Below are 23,572 nucleotides of genomic sequence, written 5' to 3' on the forward strand. Positions count from 1 at the left end.
AAACTACAAAATACTAATGGCCTAAATACTTAAACAAACCAAGGTAATACTGTGGTCTTCTCAGAGTCAAGGAAATTAAACATGTAGAAATTCATAAATTTCTAAATTTTTTTTTTAATGGAGACAGGGTTTCACCACGTTGGTCAGGTTGGTCTCAATCTCCTGACCTCAGGTGATCCACCCACCTCAGCCTCCCACAGTACTGGGATTACAGGTATGAGCCACCGCACCCAGCCTTATTTCCAAAATTATTAAATGCTTTTCAATTTTCTCAGTTTTAATTTCTAATAGATACAACCCACATAAAAACTCTTTGGGATCCTCAGTAATTTTTTTTTTAACAGTGTAAAAAAGTCCTGGGAGTCCCTGCTATAGCTTGTCTTAAGAATCACTTCATCCAATCTGTCCCTGGATCTCAAGCAAAAAAATAAAAATAAAAATAAAAAAATCACTGCAACTGCAAAACACTTCAATAGCTGGTGGCAACACAAATGGTCTACGAACTTGAAATTCCATTTTTTCTTACAAGGTACCCCTAATAAACAGATCTTGAAGTTATCCCAAATTAACATACTAAAAAAATAGCACCAGAATTCTTTTAGTAAGAAGTTTTAGAACCTCCTTATAAAAAAAAGAATTAAAAAATAAAAATAAATAAATAAATAAAAATAATAAAAAATTTAAAAAATTAAAATTAATTAAAATAATAAAAATAAAAAATTTTAAAAATTTAAAAAAAAAGAAGCTCCTTAATTTGCACTATAGAGAAATCAATCTTGTTAATTCAGCTTAACCTCTTTAGGGAAAGCAATGAAAATAAGAAGGAAAAATGTTTCAGAACTTATCATTAGCAAACTCCTAATTTTTGCTGTAATGACTTTTGAAGTTACAGGATAAAAGTGAAGCCTGAGAAACAGCAACTTACTTTATTCAGCTACCAGGGATTATGAAAACAATAACAACTGACATTTGAAAATGCTTATTCTAAGAGCTTTACATACATAAACTTATTTAATCTTCACCAAAAAAAAAAAAAAAGCCCATTATCTCCTTTTAATAGACACAAAAACAAATATAGAAGAAGAAAATAACTTGCCCAGGGCTACAGACAACTAGCAAGTGGCAGAATGAGGATTCCACCTTAGGTATCCTGGGTCTAGAATTTGTGCTTCTAATCACTATGATATATTGCCACATGGTTGAAGAAATTAAGCTTAATGACAAGTACCCTGCGATCTGCAATTTAACAGGCTTTAATTTCCAATGAATATGCTATTACTACTATAAACGTGTTAAATAATAGAAACCATTCTAGACAAATGGAGGAGAGGAATTTAATGCACCGAGAACAGGTACAGGTGTAATAAATGAGTTACTTGTATTTCATACTTTGTTTCTCCAAGATTCATTTCATACCTTCTAGTCACTAAACAATAATCTATTAACATTCACATTAACTTCTAGGTGATATCCATTAGCAATCACCTCTAAAAAGATTTATTTCTAGAATAAGACAGGGCAGTACACATCTGAGGCTAGCAGCTTAATGTTTCTAATGTCCACATCTTCCTATATATTCTCCCTGGAAAAAAACTGAGTTAATCTATAAGACAAGGTTTCAATGAAGACTTTGCAAATCAATGCAGGACCTCTCTCATAACAGAATACATTATTTAATGGTATTAAGCTTTTCATTTAATGAAAAGTTCAATAAAACCATTTTCTTCAACCTAATTGTTCAGTAAAATTTGTTTCAGAAAGTTAACATACTATTTCTGACTATAGTCTTGTAAAAACAATTCATCAGAAGCTATCACTTATGAGGTCAGCATTACTTTTTTTTTTTTTTTAACAATATTAAGGTGATAACACTTTTAAATTAGAAAGCATCTTTTAAAAATAAAAGAACTTGACTAGTTTATCTGAAATTGAAATTAAATAATTGAAAGATATTTTTCAAAAAATTGAAAGACAATGTGAAATTTTTATCTTCCTTTATAGCCTATTTAAAAAACAAAACAAAAAACAAAGAGACCCCAGAAAAACAAGTCACCATAGTCACAATAGTAAGCTTTCATTAAAATCCACTTTAAAATAGTACTATATAATCAAAAAGCTGTAAGAAATATTAGACTGATTTTCCCTCAAACACATTTTTAAATGGCAGTTAATACTTCCAAGCACTGAGTAGCAGAACAGTTAGTTATTCTGCACTGTTCTTTCTACCCCAATTAAAAAGCCTTTACGCTTGCCACATTCCCAGATTTTGAGCTTCCTTGAATGATATTCCAAGTGCAAATGGAGAGGTATGTCACAAAGACAGGCTTTAAAATTATTATATAAGCTTGAAAAGCCCTTATGAATCTGTTATTTGGAATTTAGAACACAAAATTCAACAGGGAGGAAACCATAAACCTGAATTGGTACTTACACTGCACATATATTAATCTACAGTGTTATAATTAAACACAAGGTGCATATGCATAACTGAGTGTCTTCAGCATTTTAATATGATAGAAAATTTACCCTGTAATTATTTCTAATGTACTTTAATGACACTGGATAGAGATCTAAAACTTCAAATTCCACATTTGCTACTTGTATAAGACTACAAGGTAACCTCCTTCTAGAGGTTAAGTAGTGGAAAGAGAACTATCAAACTCTATCACTTAACTTACCCTAGCAAGAACAGAATATTTCAGTCCTCTAAACTTCCACAGTAAGCTCTCCATTTTTATTTGTAAATTTGAAAATTAGAGATAAACTGTTGGGAGCACATCTTAACCCTGTTGGGAGCACAGAGCTCTTTGACAGACATTTATACTTTTTTCTAATCTGTTCCTCAGTGACTATCACAATATGAGCTTCATATTCTCACTTGAGAAATTTTCATAAATTTGTTTTTATAGGTCTAAACTGCCAACATTCAGAACAATGTATAATCTCCGACTCTAATCAAATTTTGAATTGCAGAATCATAAAACTGATAGCATCTGGCACAAGTGCCTCATTCTTAACAAAAAATTAAATGGCAAGCCATATTCCAAAGCTAGTCAGTAGAACTAGGCCTAGAAAGTAGATTCTGATTCTCTTTTCAGAGCTTTTGCTGCCATGCTTTACTACCAATTTAACCAAACTGTGTAACTGGCTATTATTTATCAGCAATAAGACGTTGATGAAATCACATAAGTTATGCATACATCTCATCTGTGATACAGAGTTAAAGCCCCCTTTGAGGGGACTGGATGATTAAGCTTGTTTGTATGACATAGTCCTCTGTAAAATGAAAAGCACCATATATAATTATAAATCATTTCTAACTATTTGGGGAAAGTAAAATGTGGCCATAAACCAATCATGAATCTGTTTGTCTAAGACTAGCCTCAACCATATGATTAAATATCTGAGATAAAAGTCAAGTGACTGCACTTACTACTTCAGTTAGTAATAAAGCTATTAATAGATATAAGTTATTACTAGAAAATGGTATTCTGATTAGACCAAAAGATGATTTAATTGTGTAGCTACAGTATTTATTCTTAAGAGCTATCTTTTTAGCTTAACAATTAACAAACATGGATTAAAAGGTAACAAACAATGCCAAAAATATGACAGCTAATACATCATTTTAAATTCCACCTTAAAAATTAACCCAGTTAATGAACTGTGTATTAAGATGCCAAAAATATGGCATCTTCCTCTTAAGGAGGCAATACACAAAATATTGGCAGGGCTACTGAGAAATTATTGACAAGACTCTTCCACTCCAAAAGAAAAACAGTGAATGAAATGGCTCTTTGCTGTCTGACCACAGTTTAAAGTTGTGGTGATAACTACAGAAAAGAAATCCAGGGATATTTCTCAATACCCAGAGACAAAAAGCATGGCTCATTTCCATAGGGATATATGTAACAATACAATCTTAAATAGCTACTACAGAGAAAATGGTATTCTGATTAGACCAAAAGATGATTTAATTATGTATCTCTAGTCTTATTCTTAAGAGCTACCTTTTTAGCTTAATTAACGTCAACTAAAATTTTAAACATTTTATCTTTCCTGAAGATTATATCTCATGAGATCTTTGTAACACTTTTAGTAAGTAAATAAGGAATAGCCTGATTTACTCTAAGAAACTGAAAATCATCATCAAAATGAAAAACAAGCACAATATTATATAGCATTTCCTTATCTTTTATAATGAGGTCCATTTATGTTTATAAAACAAAAAGGTTTCATCAACTCAAATTAACTGGCTTATTTCTAGATTTTGATAACAATATTTCAAAGACAGAAAAAACAAATTCTTGTTAAATCCAAAATTCATCCTGACATGGCATACATGTATCTTTTTAATTCTGATTGAAGACCAATACTGAGTTGGTTATCAAAAAGTTTATCCATTTTGTAATGAATCTGCTGGCCATTGCACACTTTTTGATAATGTCCTTATGAATTTTTAAAATTAAATTTCAGTGAATATATTTCCATACATAGCCTTTTACCTCAAGAGATAGTCTCTATATCTTATTTTTTTCTTTTCTCACTTAGCATCAACTTTCAATCCTCATCCTTCAGTATTCTCTGAATTGTCTGCTCACAATTTAAAACTCCTATAAAAATTTTTTTGGAGATAAGTAGTAGTCCAACTTGTTTTAAATTACCATCATTTTAAATCTGTGATACAAGAGATAATTACATAAAATGAAGATTTTTTTAGGAGATAAAAACCTCTTATGGAAAATGACTAAAACAAATAGAAATCCTAACTAGAAGTCTTATTTATACTAATATAAATGCATTTAAATTGATTCATTAAATAAAATCAGGTGTTAGGAGGATGGAGAGGAATTTTAAAAAAATCACGTTTTATACCTTAAATTAAGGTAAATGACTTGTCAACTAATCCATCATTTTAAATTTCACCTTAAAAATTAACCCAGTTAATGAACTGTATATCAAGAATATTAATTTTATTGTTTGTAAATTTTAAAAATTAACCCAGTTAAGAACAAATTGTTATTGCAAAGCTATGCTTCTTTAAATAAATGGCAAATGTATCATTTTGGTAACAAATTTGCTACCATTATAATACTTAATGTATTTAGGGTATCTTTCCATAATAACTTTAGGTAACTTTACTGCCATTTAATTATGCACAGTTAGACTTCAAAATCAAGCTATTAAAATGAATTGGAGTATGAACAACTTTTCTCATAATATTTATGCAGTCTCAAAAAAACCCATGTGATTGTTGTTTTAAGGAAAACTCAAATACTAAAACTTTGAGGCTTCAATTGCAGTCATTTTGGGCATTTCAACCTGAAAATAACAGATTAAAAATAAACTCAAATTTACTACAAGCACAAGATACAATTTTAGTTTCTGTTTTTCAAAACGTACATCAGAAAATAAGTATTTAACTTATACACATACACAGAAATATTTATTGAAAGCTTACAAATTTCTGTAAAGCCCCAGGAGGTCTCATATAAGTAACACTGAGAATCTTCATTTTTATATCTAGACACACCGTTATGAATATGGAAATGAAACTGCCATTTATCACAAAAGAATAGAAGCTGTTTCTGTAACTATTAATTATCAATGTCATCAAATTTAGACGTAAGAGGCACTAAACACTGAAAGAAAGGTACTAGGAATGAGTCAGAGATATATAGTCTTTTACTTTAGGAGAACAGAGTCTCATGTGCCATTATCCATTTCTAACTAGACAGAAAATTCTGTGATCAGCCCTTAATTCAAGATGTTACATTATCAGCAAAACAGAATTAAGTCTGATTTTTATAAAAAAAAAAAAAATCACTCAAATGCAGTTATTTTAGATGCCAAACTTCATCTAAAATGTAGAAAGCTGAATTTAGGTAATAGTGTCAACAGTGTAAATGATACACATTGGTCTGCCTGTTAAAGACCAGTCAATGCACTGTGTTACCATTAACAAAAAGGTTAAAATGATCAATGATCTCAAATTTTCCTATGTCAAATGGACCCAACCACAGGAATCAAAGACATTTTTCATTTTTGTATTCTTACTCCCTCACAGTGAAGTTTCTATTCTATATGACATTATTATCTGATTATAAAATGGTTTACACTGTAAACATCAAGGATTTGGGGAAAAAAGCCCTAAAATAACTAAAGTAGAATACCCTGTTCCTACCACTGTGTACAAACTTACCGGCTAGGCCAGCATTTAAAATTTTACAAACTATCCAGTAAGGATGTTAATAGAAAAGTGACAAACCTGAAAAGATGGCTTCTTTCAAATATAGTAACATGTGGGAGAATTTCCTGATATCATTCACCAACTCCTTGATGTAATCCGGATCAAAAACACAGTTGGAACTTAAGGACTTGAGCCCCATTTCAGAAGCTGTAACATCAGTAGAGAGTTGGCCTGATGCCCAAGCACGTTTTTTCTTTGTTTTTTTCTGTTTGTGAGCAATCATCCTTTCATGAAACAGTCAGAAAAACTGAAATCCTTAAGGGGATAAGAAACAAAACAAAAACAAGCGGGGAGAGAGAAAGAAACACAAATACTATAAATTAGCCAGGGAAACATTACACTAGATTTTCACAAACAGCCCACAGACCACCTTGGTCTCTATTTTTAAATTTTTAAAAATCAATAATCACTGTATTACTGATATTAGCAGTTTCCATTTATTAAGTGCCAGTAATTCTGACAACTCTGACATGCAAACTTTTTCTTTTCATTTCATAAATGAAGAACCTGAGGTTTAGAGGTTAAAAATTTGTCTAAGCTCTCAACTGATAATGAACTAGGACTTAAACTTTGTCTTGACGCCAAAATCCATGCTCTTAATAACTTCCTGTTGATTCCTAGAGTATAGAATTTTATTTTAATTGTAAAAGTTGTTCTGAAACATCACTTAGTAGAAAGTCATATTCTCCTTCCATTACATCACCTTCAAAAATAAAGATGAGATACGGGCTTTGAAAAAAGAAATATCTGTTTTAAAAATCCTCTTATGTAACTTATTGTATGATCTACTCATCTCTTTACTTTGGTATGCTCATTTATAAAATGGAAATAACGGTCCTGACAACACCTATTTCAGGAAGATTATTGTAGGGATTACATGACACAATACTGCAGAAGTGTCCAGAATGTAAAAGAAGTCCAATTAGTTAGTTTTTCCTAATAATGCATATACATACATATATACATACACACACATGACACATCCTGGGTTACCAAGTCTCATCAAGGATATGTCTATGTTGAAAACAAGTTATAAGGACGTCCATTAATCTGACATACCCTGATTGGTTAAATAAATAAATGTGTGATTATCAGAGCATTATTTTTGATAATCTCAGGATGGTAATAAAAAGGTAACCTTTCGGTATGAGAAAAATTTGGATTTGAATCCTGGCTCTAATGTTTTCTAGATAAGTGACCAGTACAATTTGCTGACATGCTTGTGTGAGGATTAAAAGGGATCACAAAATCAGAAGACTTCATATGTTAAAACACCTAATGCTGGCACATAGCTGAAACTCAAGAAAATCAGTTATTTTCTTCTTCACCCTCATTTTGCTTTTCCAGAGTTAAAAGTCCTAATCTTGTTCATATCTCTTGAAATCAAAAAGGAAATGACTAGAGGAATTAAATTGACTCACACTTTATTATTGACAGCTTTTTTTCAACTATTTCATCTTGAGTATTTGACTACTTCAAAAATAATAGATGACTAAGGACCTCTATAAAATTTACAGTAGAAAGTTTCTGGAGGTTTTTTTTTTTAGGGAAGGGGTTGAGTCTGGGTCTCGCTCTGTCACCCATGTTGGAGTATAGTGGTGTGATTATAGCTCACTGTAACCTCAAACTCTTGGGCTTGAGGCATCTGCCCGCCCCAGGCACCCATGTAGCTGGGACTACAGTGGCACAACACTACAGCTGGCTAGTTAAAAAAATTTTTTTTTTTTTTTGTAGAGACACAGTCTTACTATGTTGTTCAGGCTGGTCTCAAGCTCCTGGGCTCAAGTGATCCTACTACCTCGGCTAACTAAATGCTGGAATTACGGGCATGAGCCACCATGCCTGGCCCACTAGAAAGTTTTATGTAATATCCATTTCTAGTCATATGTAAGATATATTATTGTATCATTTGATCCTTCCTATATCTCACTGAACTCCATAGTTTTTTTCCCTTTCTGATCCACATGGTTCCCTGATCAATCCACTTCCCTCTACTGCCAATTTAGTGATTTACCATCATTTCTTTTCTGAGCTACTGTACTAAGCTCCTAATGATCTATCTGCATCCATTCTTGTCCCATCCCAAATGTAGTGAGTGAACTTTTCAAACATAAATCTCGTAATGTCATTTCTCTGCTGAAAACTGTTCCAAAGGACAAGTGAGAAGCTATCATGCTTTATAACGCTCAACATGAGATCTGGCTCCTACCTACCAGTGCAATGTCATATGGAAACACAACTCTTTAGCTCTCAACACTCCTGCCACACACACCTCCTTCTCATTCTTCTAACAGTATTTGTTTATGATGACTCTCACCAGGAAATAATTTTACATCATGAGCTGGTATACATGTTAAGTGTATTATGTCTGTGTGTGGCCCAGCTTCTGGGTAAGGCTCCATGTGATGTATTCGAGTTTTTAAATATTCCATCCCATTTCATTTTTTAAAATGCTGGGTGCAGCTCACCAACTTGGTTTTATACACGTAACAGGTCATGACCCTACAGCTTGAAAAACACCAATTGTTCAGTTCAGGGTCTTGTCTATATGTAATTCTATTTGCTTGGAATAGTCCTTCTACTTTGTATACTTATTCTGATCTCAGCTCAAAGCTCACCTCCTCAAACAAACATTCCTGGACCTTCCTTCCCCCCACATAACCACTATCACCAAACCAGAATAGAATCTCCTATGAGATGTTGCATAGCATCCTCTATTTTTCATCACTGCTCTTACCACAGTTCAAATAGATCATGTCTTCCTAGCTACAGATTACATACTATAATCACATGGAAATCAAGACCATGTCTGTTTGCTAACCACGTGTTCTCTGCTCATAGCACAATGCTTGGCATATGAGAAATGAACTACTTATAACTATCTGCAGAATGAATAATATATTTACCAAAAGAATAGGCTTATAAACTCATAAAGTTTCAACTAATTTTTATAGAACAAAAATCACTCCGGGTTGTTGCAATGTTGTGAAGTGAAAATATAATTTTTTTTTTTTTTTGAGATGGAGGCTTGTTCTGTTGCCAGGCTGGAGCACAATGGCATGATCTCGACTCACTGCAACCTCTGCCTCCCAGGTTCGATTCCTCTGCCTCAGCTTATCAAGTAGTTGGGACTACAGGAGCATGCCACCATGCCTGGCTAATTTTTTCTGCTTTAGTAGAGACAGGGTTTCACCATGTTGGCCAGGCTGATCTCGATCTCCTGAACTTGTGATCCACCTGCCTCAGCCTCCCAAAGTGCTGGAATTACAGGCATGAACCACTGCGTCCAGCCGAAAACATAAATTTTTTTAAAACTCTCTAAAATGGTATGTTTCAAAAAGAAAAGCATATGAAGCTGAGGGAAGATTACATAAAACTGAAATCAAACTTGGGTTTCTACTATTGCTCCGCCTGATTATTAATCAGGGGACCCCACATTTTGATAATTTTTAAAGTTTGTGTATTCAATATCCTTTTGCTAATCTCAAATTATTTCTGAAAATCTAATTTCTACACTTAAACTAGTTTCAAATCTATCTAACATTAACCCTTAAATGTGTACATCATTTCTAAAATGAATTTAGGGCAATTTTTGAGCATTAGTATTATAACTAAGCCTTCCTTCCCATCAACAAAAACAAAACAAAAATTCAAAGTGCCTTGTTTGGGCAGCTCTTTTACAAATCACTAACCAAAAAGGCTATTAGTGTAACAAAACATCATTTTTGCAGTTTACTTAATAAAGTCATTCTGTTTAGTTCTGACAGCTTTTAAACTTGGTAAATTAGAGAACTAGTCATTGTCACTGATAAAGATGATTACAAAAATTAAAGACATTAAAACAATTTACCTATTTTAGTAGAAATAATTTACTTTAATTAATTTCATGTAAAAGAGTAACCCAAGCTTTTAAAGTGTTGCAAAAATGCTGGAACATTTTTAGATAAGACTTTAAAAATCTGCAAAAAACAAACAATAAAAAACACATGGCAAGGAGAATAGGGACTCTTCTTCTCTTACAAAAAATGATTATACTCTACCTCTGGTCAGCATTATAGTAATTTTGTTATATATTACTATTTTTCATATTCCAAAGTAAGGAACCATTACAAATGAAAAAATGTTTAAAATAACAAACTTAATCCAAGCTTTCATAAATGAGCTATGATGAGAAGCTGGGACAATATACACTTTGCAAGATCATATACACTACTTTCTCGTGTGCTAAAATGAATATTCTCTTCTTGGCAGTAACATAAAATGTAGTTACTAACAGACTGCAACTGGCAACTTAATTTAATAAGCACTGATGAATGCAAAGTACTTAACAGAGTGCCTGGTTCATCATAAAGATTCAGTAACTTAGCCGTTATTACTAGCAGTGCTTTACTGAGGGAAATTGTTTTCCAACAAGATATGGCTTCACTACGATACATTTGTGGATTGTGAGCAAGAAATACAGGACTGGAAACAATTGTAGAAACTTAACTGACTCTGGAAACCTACTAAAAGCTTCCAAGTGAAATCTGAAGTGTGCAAATAGACTTGTGCAAAAGATTTGTGACCCACTAATTCTGGTGCATCTCTTTCAACTTAAAACCAACAACATTAAAAACACGTACTATCCACTTCTCAAAGAATTCCGAAGCAAGAAGAAAATTACCATGCAAAACTACTTGCATTGTATGTTGTAAATCTGAGTAATATGTGCATTAAAAATGTAGACACAAATTTCCTATCCCCCACAACTTCAGGAGCCTGTGTCAATCAAATGTCCACTGCCCCACGCATACCCCCTGTCAAATGCACATTATGGCCGTAGTTTCATTTTAGGCTCTCTAACTGAACTGCAAAACTGCCTCAAATATCTATATTTATTATTTCTCATTTTACCATTTCTTCTTGAGGAAAAATTGCCAGATATTTCAGAAATCTGCTATTTCAGCACAGTTTCAGATTTGGCAAGAATCTAAAGCATTAAGATGCTAAAAAAAATTAGGAGAGCTCATCCTGAAATGACGCTTAAATCTTTATAGTTTTAAAAAGCACTCTCCACTAAAACAAAATAGGGACATGTGAGAAAGAGTTTTATCAATACTATGTAAACAATTTGTAAAATAAGGCATGCAATACATATGCACTTCATTTCTGTACAGTTTGAACCTAGCACGCTTTAAAAAGAGGAAGCTGCCCAGTATCCCACGCCTCCAGAATGTCCAGCATTCCTGGCAGGCAGTGCTGTCCTTTGGCCAGCCAAAACTACCCATTGCCAAAGAGCACGCTCCTCAGCCAAGGATTTAAAGAGGGAAGAATGGAGCAACCAAAATGAAGAGCCGACGTTGGTAGCGACGGAAGAAAGATAAACCACAGACAAGAGATACAGTCACAGTGACAGATGGAGAGAAAGGAAGGAAAGCTCACACTCTGCCCTCCTAAAAGGTTTCGGGCCAATACCCTCAGAGAAACACAGTTTAGAAAATATCAACATATAGAGGCAAGAGCCTCGTCAGTCACGAGGGCCCCAACTTGAAACGTCCGACTCCAGCTAACCCGTTCAAAAAATATGTTTTTAATTAAAACTGTCAAACCCCAAAACACGTCCACAATTGAACTGGGACAAACCTGTGAGACTCAGGGAAACGCGAAACGAAACCCAAAAGACAGAGACCAGGAGAACAATGCATCACGGAAATCCTAAAATATCTCAGAAATGAGAGCCCAATTGGAGTGAGGACTGTAGTCAGGGCAGGTGGGAGCGGGACAGGAATCCAGACAAGAACCCAGACGCGTAGAGGTCAGGAGCACGGATTCCAGAGCAAAAGCGCCTGAGTTTAGGTCCCGACGCTGCCAACCACTAGTCTGTGTGCCTGGCCGTGTTTTTAACCTCGGTTTCCCCGTGTGAAAACCGAGTCCAACAGTCATGGACTGTCGTGAACATTAAAAGAGTTAAAATGGGCAAAGCCTTTAGAATGACAGGCTGACCGTGGTACGCGCTGTGTGCTAACTTTAATTGCTAACTTTAATTACGATCATCACCCGTCTGCTCCCGGCCACCGCTCGCGTCCTACCCGGCTCGTCTGCGCCTGCCTCACCCAGGGCACCCCTCGACCTGGCCAGACCCTTCCCGAGGACTCCAGCCCTGACCCGCGGGCACCCGTCCCCAACACAGCACGCAGGCGCTTCTGCTCCGGGCAGCCCCGCGGGCATCCCGGACTCTGGGCGGAACTCGTGAGGGCTCGCGCTGACGGCCCCAGCCCAGAACCAAAATCGCCGTGGCCGGAGCGAGCGCCACTTCCCCACACTCACCACGGCGCTCCATCCCGCGTCCCGGACGCCGACGCCCGCCCAGCACCTACGGCCGCTGCCGCCGCCGCCGCCGAAGGCTGGAGCTAGCCGCCCCCATCGCCCACGGCCCGCGGACGCCCGGCCAAGCCGCCGCGCCGCCACCGCCACCGCCACCGCCACCACTGCCACCGCCACCACACAGCTGCCGCCGCCGCCCCAACAGCTACGGCCGCCCCAACAGCTACCGCCACTGCCGCCCGCCCCGCCCCCTGGAGCCCAGCCCATTGGCCCGCGCACCCGGGGGCGGGGCCGGCGACCGCAGCAGGTGGGGGCGGCTGCTAGCTGGCTCACGGAACGCAGCCATCAGCTGCGGCCGGCCTGACGCTGTCCCGACAACGTGGACCATGTCGGCAGCCCTTTTAGCTTGCAGGGGGGCAGGCGGAGGGGGTCAGAGAAAAGTCACCTGAGGACTAGATGCGGCTAAAGGCTTTCTCAGATGACTAGTCTACATTTCTTATGAGGCACTTCTGTGGACCACCGTTTTCCTCCCTCTCCCAGGGGTTGGGGAAGGGCGCCACACTTCTGAATGAAGAATGAACTACCTCAAAACCAGCCATCTACTCTGCCCCTCTGCCCTCTGTGGAGGGTAGTATTTTCCACTTAGGCCTCTCTTGCTCTTTTTTGGGGGGAGGGGATGGAGTCTCGCTCTGTTGCCCAGGCTGGAGTGCAATGGGGGGATCTCGGCTCACTGCAACGTCTGCTTCCCGGGCTCAATTAATTCTCCCACCTCAGCCTCCCGAGTAGCTGGGATTACAGGCACTCACTACCAGCTCAGCTAATTTTTGTACTTTTAGTAGAGATGGGTTTCCGCCATATTGGCCAAGCTGGTCTCAAACTCCCCACCTCAGGTGATGTGCCTGCCTCAGCCTCCCAAAGTGCTGGGATTACAGGTGTGAGCCACTGTGCCGGGCCCTTTCTTTCTTAACTGCACTCTCAAACTCACCTCATAATAAGAGAGAAAAAAAAAGTCTGAGAAAGATGGAATAATTTTAGCAAGCAGCAGAAGCAGGAAAGCACATAGCCTCCATATCACACCACTTGCTGGAACAAGTGATGGCACTTATCTCAGTGCTGGAACATTCAGAAAGAACTCATGGACAAACAGAGGACAAAACACGGGAGGGAGACGGTGGGTAGTGCTGGGGTCAGAGAGAAAAATGATCACACAGGGAGAAACAGAAAAAGAGGAGAATGTGCCGAGCAGAAGTGGAAAGAAAATGAGGTACAGACACAGGAAGAGAGAGGAAAATCAAGGACGGCAGAAACAAGTGAAGGCAAAAAGAGAAAATAAGAAGAAAAATAAAAGGAGAGACTACCCACTTAACAAACAGAAAAGGAAGTGAGCATGACAGAACCAAAAGTAGGGTAGTAGGGTGAGAGAAAATACTCATTGACGAAGAAAGAGGGACACCTCACATAACTTTGAACCCTTACAGGAAAAACAATGCTAAGAAAATACAACACATTTGGCTCCTCAGGTGCTACTCAGAAAAGATAAATAAGAAATCTCAACCCCTTGGTTACTTTGGCACCATACTGGATTTTTCGGACCCAACTTACACAAATTTTCCCCTCAAACCCCAAAAATAATAGGACCAAAGTCCTGCCACAAATACTCAGGAAACCTCAAAACGAAACTTCCTTCTAATCGTGCTGAAAAAGAAAACAGCACCAAGGACTCTCACTATGGAAACCAATGATGCCTGAACTGAAGCAAACTAAAAAGAGGAAACAAAGGAATCCCCAAGCCAAGAGGAGGCTGAAGAGTACAACCACGATTCAATCATAAATAAGGTTTTTGGAAGGAAATTTTTGAGGAAGGCCCTCAACCTCAAACACCCTATTAAGTCTATTTTAAAATATAATATTTTGGCAGGGCGTGGTGGCTCATGCCTATAATCCCAGCACTTTGGGAGGTCAGGAGTTCGAGACCAGTCTGGTCAACATAGTGGAACCCCATCTCAACTAAAAAAAAAAAAAAAAAAATTAGCTGGGTGTGGTGGTGTGTGCCTTCCCAGCTACTCAGGAAGCTGAGGCAGGAGAATCACTTGAACCCGGAGGCGAAGGTTGCAGTGAGCTGAGATCACGCCATTGCACTCCAGCTCAGGTGACAGAGACTCCATCTCAAAAAAGTAAATAAGTAAATAAATAAATAAATAAAAATATATTATTTTGCACTTATACATCATTACCCTTAATAAAGAGGATTGTGTTGCTGATTAAAATGGAACTGGAAGCATCACTGATAAAATCATCAACAAGTTCCTGATAGAGAAAAAGGGTGTATGGACAGAGGTGGGGGTGTGACAAGACATAAAGGAGCTCACAATGAGGGAGAGAAAAGCAGGGAAAGAGAGATAAAGGGAGGTGTGAGAAGGAGAGAGAGAGACAAGTGTAGAGGAGAAAAAAGACAAGAGGGAAAGAACAAAGAAATATGCAGAGACAAGGGAAGCAGAGAAAGAGAAAATGAGATGGAGAGAGACAAGGAAGATAAAAGAGACAAACAGAGGTGATGGAGACTACCCACTGATACAGAAAGCAAAGAGGGCCACTTCTCACATGCAAACAGTTCTGGGGGAAATGTAGCCAGTTAGCCCCAAGGCTGTATAAGAATGCAAGACTTCTTGATTACCTGCTTTTACAATAATTTTTAGACTTAATTTTAAAAGTTAAAAAAAATTTATCCATTAGGCCTCAAACCTAACGGTACTAATATGACAAGCAGTACTGAAGACACCTAAAAAACAAACACTCCTTCATACTCCACCAGAGAATGATGCACCATGGACAATCACCCACTGATGACTCAAAACTGAAGGACATCAATTGGGGATAAAGAAAAGATTCTGAAGGCTAAGGAGAGTGGGTCCGGACAATTCTCAGGGACCTCAAGGAGGTAAAGTCTGTCTCTCATATCTGCTCTGGGTTATTCTCAACACCCCCCCAAACCAGATCTACCTCTAAGCCATCACAACAAAACAGCTAACTATTGTGCATAGGACCTGACACAGAATCAAAATAGTTGGCTGGGGATCAAGGAATGTTAGTTCGATGGTTATATAAAAGTTGTTGGAGGGAAATTTTGCGAAGTCTCTCAATCTCAATCCTTCTCTTAAACCTTTAAAGAAATACATTATCTGCCATCCTTCATCCACAGGATGATGATATTGGGAAATATTTGGAAAAATGGTAGTTCACTTTTAATTTAAAAGGGTTACTTTATTAATCTCCCCTGACTTGATTTTGTTTGAAGTAACTTATCACAAAAATACACTTTAAGTATGAAAAGCACATTAATATATGTAATAATACCTTTCTGCAAGTCTGAAATTCTTGGCTTATAATAACATTGTAGTGTTCAGTAAAAAAGAGTAAAACCATCAATGTATCCATCACAGATGTCCAATATCTTAAGTTTTTCAGCAGGTTGCAGAAAAACATTTCTGGAAGCAACATATAATTTTTTTAAAACACTTGTGTTTTTACCATTTATATTATTACTGCCTCTAGTATTTTTTCCTTCTCACACAGAAATTCGCATCCTCTATGAAACTGTTCAAGTCAGCCATTCGGTGTAGCCTTAACTTTTATATTCCCAAAATCTTCCTCATGTGTTCTCTTCAAAATGTCTGTGGTACCAGACTGAACGGATTAGTATTCTTTCTATCTGCAGTGGTGACATTATCAATATTGTTAATTTTGCTTCATCTTCCTGAAGTCAACTCTGTTAGTTTAGGTAGCCTACTTTTCATAGCAGAACATGGGTCTAAAAACATTTAAAGATAATCTGGAGACATTTTTGTCATAACTGGGGAGGGGGAGTCTACTGACATCTAGTGGGTAGAGGCCAGGGATGCTGCGAAACATCCTACATGCATAGGACTGCCCTCACCCCTGACAAAAAATTATCCAGCCCAAAAGGTCAATAGTGCCAAGGTTGAAGCTCCCTGTTCTATATCCAACTACCACTTTATGAAAAGCTATATGACCAAGGAACATGTTAAATTATGCCATAGTATATACCCAGGAAAATCTGGACTGTGGGACACTTTATAGGATAAATATGATTTCTTCAACAAATAAACTGCAGGAAAAAAGATGGAAAGAAAAGTCTCTAGATTAAAATATCCTTAAAAGATATATCGAATGTGACCAGACATGGTGGCTCATGTCTGTAATCCCAGCACTTGGGGAGGCTGAGGTCCGGAGTTTGTGACCAGCCTGGCTAACGTAGTGAAACCCCATTTCTTTTCTTTTTGCTTTTTTTGAGACGGAGTTTCACTCATGTTACCCAGGCTGGAGTGCAATGGCACGATCTCGGCTCACCGCAACCTCCGCCTCCTGGGTTCAGGCAATTTTCCTGCCTCAGCCTCCTGAGTAGCTGGGATTACAGGCACGCACCACCATGCCCAGCTAATTTTTTGTATTTTTAGTAGAGACGGGGTTTCACCATATTGACCAGGATGGTCTCGATCTCTTGACCTCGTGACTCACCCGCCTCGGCCTCCCAAAGTGCTGGGATTACAGGCTTGAGCCACCGCGCCTGGCGTGAAACCCCATTTCTACTAAAAATACAAAAACTTAGCCAGGTGTGGTGGCATGTGCCTGTAATCCCAGCTACTTGGGAGGCTGAGGCAGGAGAAGCACTTGAATCTGGGAGATGAAGGCTGCAGTGAGCTAAGACTGCACCATTGCACTGCAGCTTGGGCAATAAGAGGAAAACTCTGTCTCAAAAAAAAAAAAAAAAAAAAAAGAAAGAAAGAAAAGATATATCAAATGCAGGAATAAATAAAAACATACATATTCTTCCACTGTAGTAAACAACTAGAAAAATGGACAAATATATATACTGTTTTCAGACACTGAACTACACATAGCACTGGGCTCAGGGCTGTCATCTCTGAGAGATGGGATCACAAACAAATGAGGTGAGTCCCACAATTACCCCAGCTTTCTGCCTAAATTCACATCCTAGATCGCGGCACTCTTGACAAGTTGAAGAGACAGAGATCCTAGTTCCAGAAGACTAGAGTCACCAGAATCTATAGGACAGAGTACCAGAGACTAAGGATATAGAAAGAAAAAGCTCCAGAAATTTACATAGGGAATTTCTTAATTATCTTGCTGAACACTAAGATGTACATCTATAGAGCAAAACACCACAAGGATTGGCAAAGTATTCCCAGAAAGCTATAGATGGACAATTCCCAGGTTTTCCACAGGGCTGGAAGAACTCCGAGTTTTCATCAGCCAGAGTAAAGAGACCTACTGAACACCCCAGGGGAGATCCCAGGGCATGCCTCATAGAACATCTAACCTAGCTCTAATGAAAACTGTACTCTAGACACACCCCAACAAATCTTCAAAACAGGCACATTTTATAATTTTTTTAAAGCTGATATTTAAAACAAAAGTAATAACAATATGTTGTGACATTCATAACATACGCAGAATCAAAATGTATGAGAATAGCATAAAGGAGGAGGAAACAAAAGTATACAGTAAAGCTCTTACATTATAGGTAAAGTAGTGTAATATTACTAGAAGGTATACTGTAAGTTAAAAATATATACCAAAATCTCCAGAGATAAAGTTAATAAGTCAATAGCGGACATAAATAGAATTTCAAATTATCCCAAAAAACAAAAAAAGAAGGCAGGACAAGAAGAAAAAGGAAACAACAAATGGAACAAATTAAAAAACAAACAGCAGAGTAACAGACTTAAGCCCAATCATACTAATAATTATATTAAATATAAATGATCTAAACAGCCCAATAAAAAGGCAGAGATTCTCAGAGTGAGTAAAAAGGAAAGACCCAACTATATTTTGCCTATTAAAACACAGACTTGAAATATAAAGACACAGATATATGGAAAGTAAACCGCAGAAAAAGATACACCATGCAAATACTAATACTAAGAAAGCCAAAATAGCTCTATAATATAGGTATCAGACAAAGAATTTTACCAAGGGTAAAGAACAATATTTCATAATGATGAATGAGTGATTTCATCATAATGACAACAATCTTGAAATTATTTGTACCTAAAAATAGAGGTCCAGAATATGAAAAAAAAAAAAAAGAGAGAGAGAGAAATGGATGGAAAAATAGACAAATCCCCAATGACAAGATTTCAACATTCTTCTCTCAGTAATTGATAGAATAACAGAAAATAATTAAGAATCATTAAGGACATAGAAGACTTGAATAACACTATCAATCAACTTGACCTGATAGACATTTACAGAAAATTCCACCCAAAAACAGAAGAATATACATTCTTTTCAAATGTATATGGAATAGTCACTAAGATAGACCATATATGGGATGACAAAACAAGTCCCAATGAACTTAAGAGGACTGAAATCACACAGTGTATGTCCTCTGACCAAAACAAAATTAAATTTGAAACTAATATTAGAAAGATAACCAGGAAATCCCCAAATATCTGTAAATTATAAAAAATAATTTTAAAATAACCAATGGGTCAAATTTCCACAAGGGGAAATTTTAATATATTTTGAACTGAATGAAAATGAAAATCCATTTCAAAATGCAGAGATTACACAGTAAAAGTCATAGTTAGATACAGTTTTAGAAGTTTTAGTGTAAAAGAGAAGGGTCTAAAGTCAATGATCTAAGCTTCTACTTTAAGCAGTTAGAAAACAAAGAGCAAGTTATGCCCAAAGTAAGCAGAAGGAAATAAATAATGATAAGAACAGAAATAAATGATTTAGAAAACAGACAATAGAGAAAATTCAATGTAACCAAAAGCTGGTTCTTTGAAAAGAACAATTAAATTGATACATATCTAACTAGACTGATCAAGAAATAGAGAAAACACAAATCATTAATATGAATGAAGAAAAGACATCAGTACAGACCCTACAGATACAAGAATAGGAGGATATGAGGGAATGCTACAAACTTTATGCCAATAAATTTAACAACTCAGATGAAATGAAAAAATTCCTTGAAAGACGCAAATGACTATCTCACACTAGAAACAGAAAACGTGAGAATAGCCCTACATGTATTAAGTAACTGAATTCATTATTCAAAATTTCTCACAAAGAAAACTGTACACCTACATGGGCTTCACTGATAAAACTCACTGAACCAGATAAAATAATCCTATACAAACTCTTGGAAAACAGAAAAGACAAGAACACTTCCCAACTCATTCTATGAGGCCAGTATTACCCTGATACCAAAACCAGAGACATTAACGCCTCCCACACACACACACACAGACACAGACACACACACACAAACAGAACAAATTTCTTAACACAGTATTAGCAAGTCAAATCCAACAATATATAAAAAGGATAATATATAATGCCCAAGAAGCATCTGTCCAACGAATACAAGCTTAGTTTAATGTTCACTAGAGAAAAACCATGCGATCATCTCAAAAGACGCAGAAAAAGCACCTGGCAAAATTCCACGCCTATTCATGATTAAAAGAGTCAACAAAGTAGGAATAGAAGATAATTTATTCAATCTGATAAAAGGCATTTACAAAAAACCTACAGGTTTTCTCCTTAAGATTAGGATTAATATTGTTACTGAGGGTCTTAGCTAGTACAGTAGACAAGAGAAAGAAAGAAAATGCATTCAGATTTAAAAAGAAAGTAGTAAAATACTCAGAGATGATGTGTTTGTATACCTAAAAAAATCTTAAGCCTATAAATAAGCTACTACATCTCATAAATGAATATAGCAAGATCACAGAATACAAAGTCAAAATACTATAATCAATTTTATTTCTATACACTAACAACAAACAATTGAACAAAAATATTTAAAACTTCTGCTCTTTGAGAGATAGTGTTGAAATAAAATGCAAGCCACAAACTGGAAGAAAATATCTGACAAAGGATTTGTAACCAAATATATCAGGAACTCTTACAATTAAATAAAAATAAAACAAGAAATACAATAAAATAATAAGTATGAAGTGAACATACACTCCGCAAAAAAAGATACACAACTGGGAAATAAGTATATAAAATATTGCTCAATACCATTAGTATCAGAGAAATGCAAATTGAAACTTCTATGAGATACCACTGAATAGTCACAAGAAATTTTAATTTCAGCTAGACTGAAATACTAACTGTTGGTGAGGATGTAGGGCAACTGTAACTGTAATACATGCTTCTATACAAGGCATACAATCACTTTGTGAACAGCCTGGCAGTTTCTTACACAGGTAAATGTACAATGAACATACAACCCAGTAAATCTCCTTTTATATATATCCAAAAGAAATGAAAACATATATTCACTCCTAAACTTGCAAATAAATGCATAGCAATTTTTTCATGATAGTCAAAAACAAAACCCAATCTCCATCAACAGATAAACAAACTGTGGTACAGCCTTATGATGGAATGCTATTTAACATTAAATATCCATGACATAGCAAAACATCATGGATGAATGTCAAAAGCATCAAGCTAAATCAAAGAAGCAAGGCACACACACACTATATATCCATGGTATGATTCCATTTACATAAAATTCTAGAGAATATGAACCTGATCTTAAATAACAAAAGAATTTCAGCGGTGCCTAGGAATGCGGCGCTGGTGTAGTTGTGGAGGGAATTGCAAGAAGCCTTTCATTTCCTCCACTAAAAATAAAGCATCCCTCTACTTTCCCTTAGGACATTCAATATACTTGGGAAACTCACATTATACCTTAGGCCCCATCAGTACTGTCCATTGCTACCCAAGATGCAAAGGTTCTACAGGACTGTCTATCACAAAATAGGATCAGACTAAATTTTCTTAGTGAAAGCTGAGTGAATAAGTGGTACAAGAATGACAACTCTTCCAGACGACTTCTGGGCGTGAACTTTGTTCAATGTGGTACTAATCCCTTGGGACCAAGAGCAGTGGCTATAAAAGCCCATGTTCCTAGGTCAAGAGCCTTTACAGGTGGGTAAGTGAAGGTGCTTATAACTGAGGTGGATATTCTATTTTAAGGAGGTGAGGGGAGCAGTAATGACCAACCACTATACGTTCTCGGGCGGTACTTTTCTTCGTCTTAGCCAAAGTTCTATTTCCTGCTGATTAGGGGACCGAAACATTTTCTACTCATGCCTATCCTATTATCTTCAAGTTCACTCCAACTTTTCTCAGAATCATGAGACAAGAACTGTATATACTGTAAAGCTAATAAAGCTATGGCATCAGGGTTTCTCACACAGTTCCCATAATCAAGAGGCATTTTGAAATAGACATTTCTGGCAAATTGCGTAAAGAAATCACTACACAAAAGGACCTAATCTCCAAGACTCTCATAATTTTGTTGTGATTCACTCATTCTGAATATTCACTTTCATATCTAATTTTGAAGTATTTGTCTTCAAAGGGGACTCTCCTCTCCCAAACTGAGTAAGGAGGAAACAAAGCTAATTCCCAAAGAATAATAAAGAAAAAGGTAAATGTAGAACAAAAAGCTACTTGGAGCGTTCATAAAACACCTCCTAATATTCCCCTCCCCACCCCCGCCCAGAAAAAGATCCATCTTTAGAAAACAGAGGATGTCAAAGATCCAAAAAACAATGGGGAACGCTATTCTTGGTCTCTAAAGAGGGGTGGTGGTGAAAAGGTGAGATAAACTCTGGAGATATCAAAAGGGCTGAAAGACAAGGGAGGAACGTCCTTGGCTGCTCTGTTTAAGCCAAAGCCAAGATCCTCCCCGGGAACACCAGGTTTCTATCACAGACCGGGTCCCCGGACACCTAGAAAAGCAAATGCACAGGGGTCCGTTCTCCTGGTGGTAGCTGCAGTCTCCCAGCTTGTCATTCCTATTTTGCAGAGCACTCGACTTGCCCTAGAGCCATGGCTGGGAAAAGGTGGAAGGGCGAGACCTGGCAGTAAGGAGCGGGAAGAGAGACAGGGGGAGAGAGACCGGAGGAGACGACAGAGACGCTCCAGAAGGGGCACTCGGAGAGAAGGCGAAAGACGGTGTTTGAAACCTTCGGTCTCCTTCCCCCAAAGTAATAAACAGCCACCGCCTAGGTGAGGCGAACTACCGTAAGGAAAAGTAAATACGGAACATGAGATGTCTGTTGTTCTATTCAGCCTTTGCACGTGTCAGACCGTAATTTCAGAAAACATCACCAAACTTCCAAAAAGGATCCCCAGTGAGAAAGATCGACTTGAACACCCAGTGAAGGAAACCAATGGGGGAAGGGTAAAGGAACCCCTGAATTCCGCAGTGAGGCGAAGAGGACTGGCGGCTATCAAAGGGAGCAGGGCTGAGACACGCTCGGGGGAGAGGATCCTGGAAGGGGAGGAAGGTACAACCGGCCAGCTTCTCCCCGCCTGCCCGCTGGCGTCGCCCAACTTGGGGCACTCAACTGGGATCCGAGGCAAACTTGCAGCCCCCGCCCGCGTCTTCCCGCTCGTCCGCCCCTGCCTCGCCCCGCGCGCCCCTCGACCCAGCCAGACACTTCCCGAGGACTCCAGTCCGGGCCCGCGGGCACCCGTCCCCAGCGCAGCCCGCAACCGCTTCCGCTCGAGGCCGCCCCGAGGACCTCCCGGACCCTGAACGTCAACTCGCTGGCGCTAGCGTGGGCGACACCAGCCCAGAGCCACGACCTCCGCGGCCAGAGCGAGCGCCATCTCCCCACACTCCCCACGGCACTCCAGCCCGCGTCCCGGACGCGAACCCCTGCCCCACACCTACGGCCGCCGCCGCCGCCGCCGCCGAGGGCTGGAACTCGCCGTCCCCATCCCCCACGACCCGCGGACGCCCTGCCAAGCCGCAGCCACAGCCACAGCCGCCACCACCACACAGCCGCCGCCACTCCTGCAGCTACCGCCACGGCCGCGCCTGCCGCCCGCCCCGCCCCCTGGAGCCCAGCCCATTGGCCCGCGCGCCCGGGGGCGGGGCCAGCGACCGCGGCAGGTGGGGGCGGCTGCTTGTTGGCTCGCTGAAAGCGGCCGTCAGCT

The 23,572-nt window shown here is 38.3% G+C and overlaps 1 protein-coding gene across 1 annotated transcript in view; it reads right to left on the reverse strand.

The window, feature by feature from the left end:
* The window catches only part of ARHGAP29 (Rho GTPase activating protein 29), a 66,669-nt gene extending 53,772 nt beyond the window's left edge, over positions 1-12,897 (reverse strand). Inside the window, exons 1-2 of the mRNA XM_032247916.1 lie at positions 12,557-12,897; positions 6,269-6,505 (exon numbers count right to left, since the gene is read on the reverse strand). Coding sequence (XP_032103807.1) covers positions 6,269-6,473 — 205 coding nt within the window. The 5' untranslated portion in view covers positions 6,474-6,505; positions 12,557-12,897. The remainder of the gene's footprint in view (positions 1-6,268; positions 6,506-12,556) is intronic.
* Between the last annotated feature and the right edge of the window lie 10,675 nt (positions 12,898-23,572).

This window comes from Sapajus apella, unplaced genomic scaffold (genome assembly GCF_009761245.1).
Source record: "Sapajus apella isolate SASKATOON/1434 unplaced genomic scaffold, GSC_monkey_1.0 scaffold64, whole genome shotgun sequence".
NCBI classification, from domain to species: Eukaryota; Metazoa; Chordata; class Mammalia; order Primates; family Cebidae; genus Sapajus; species Sapajus apella.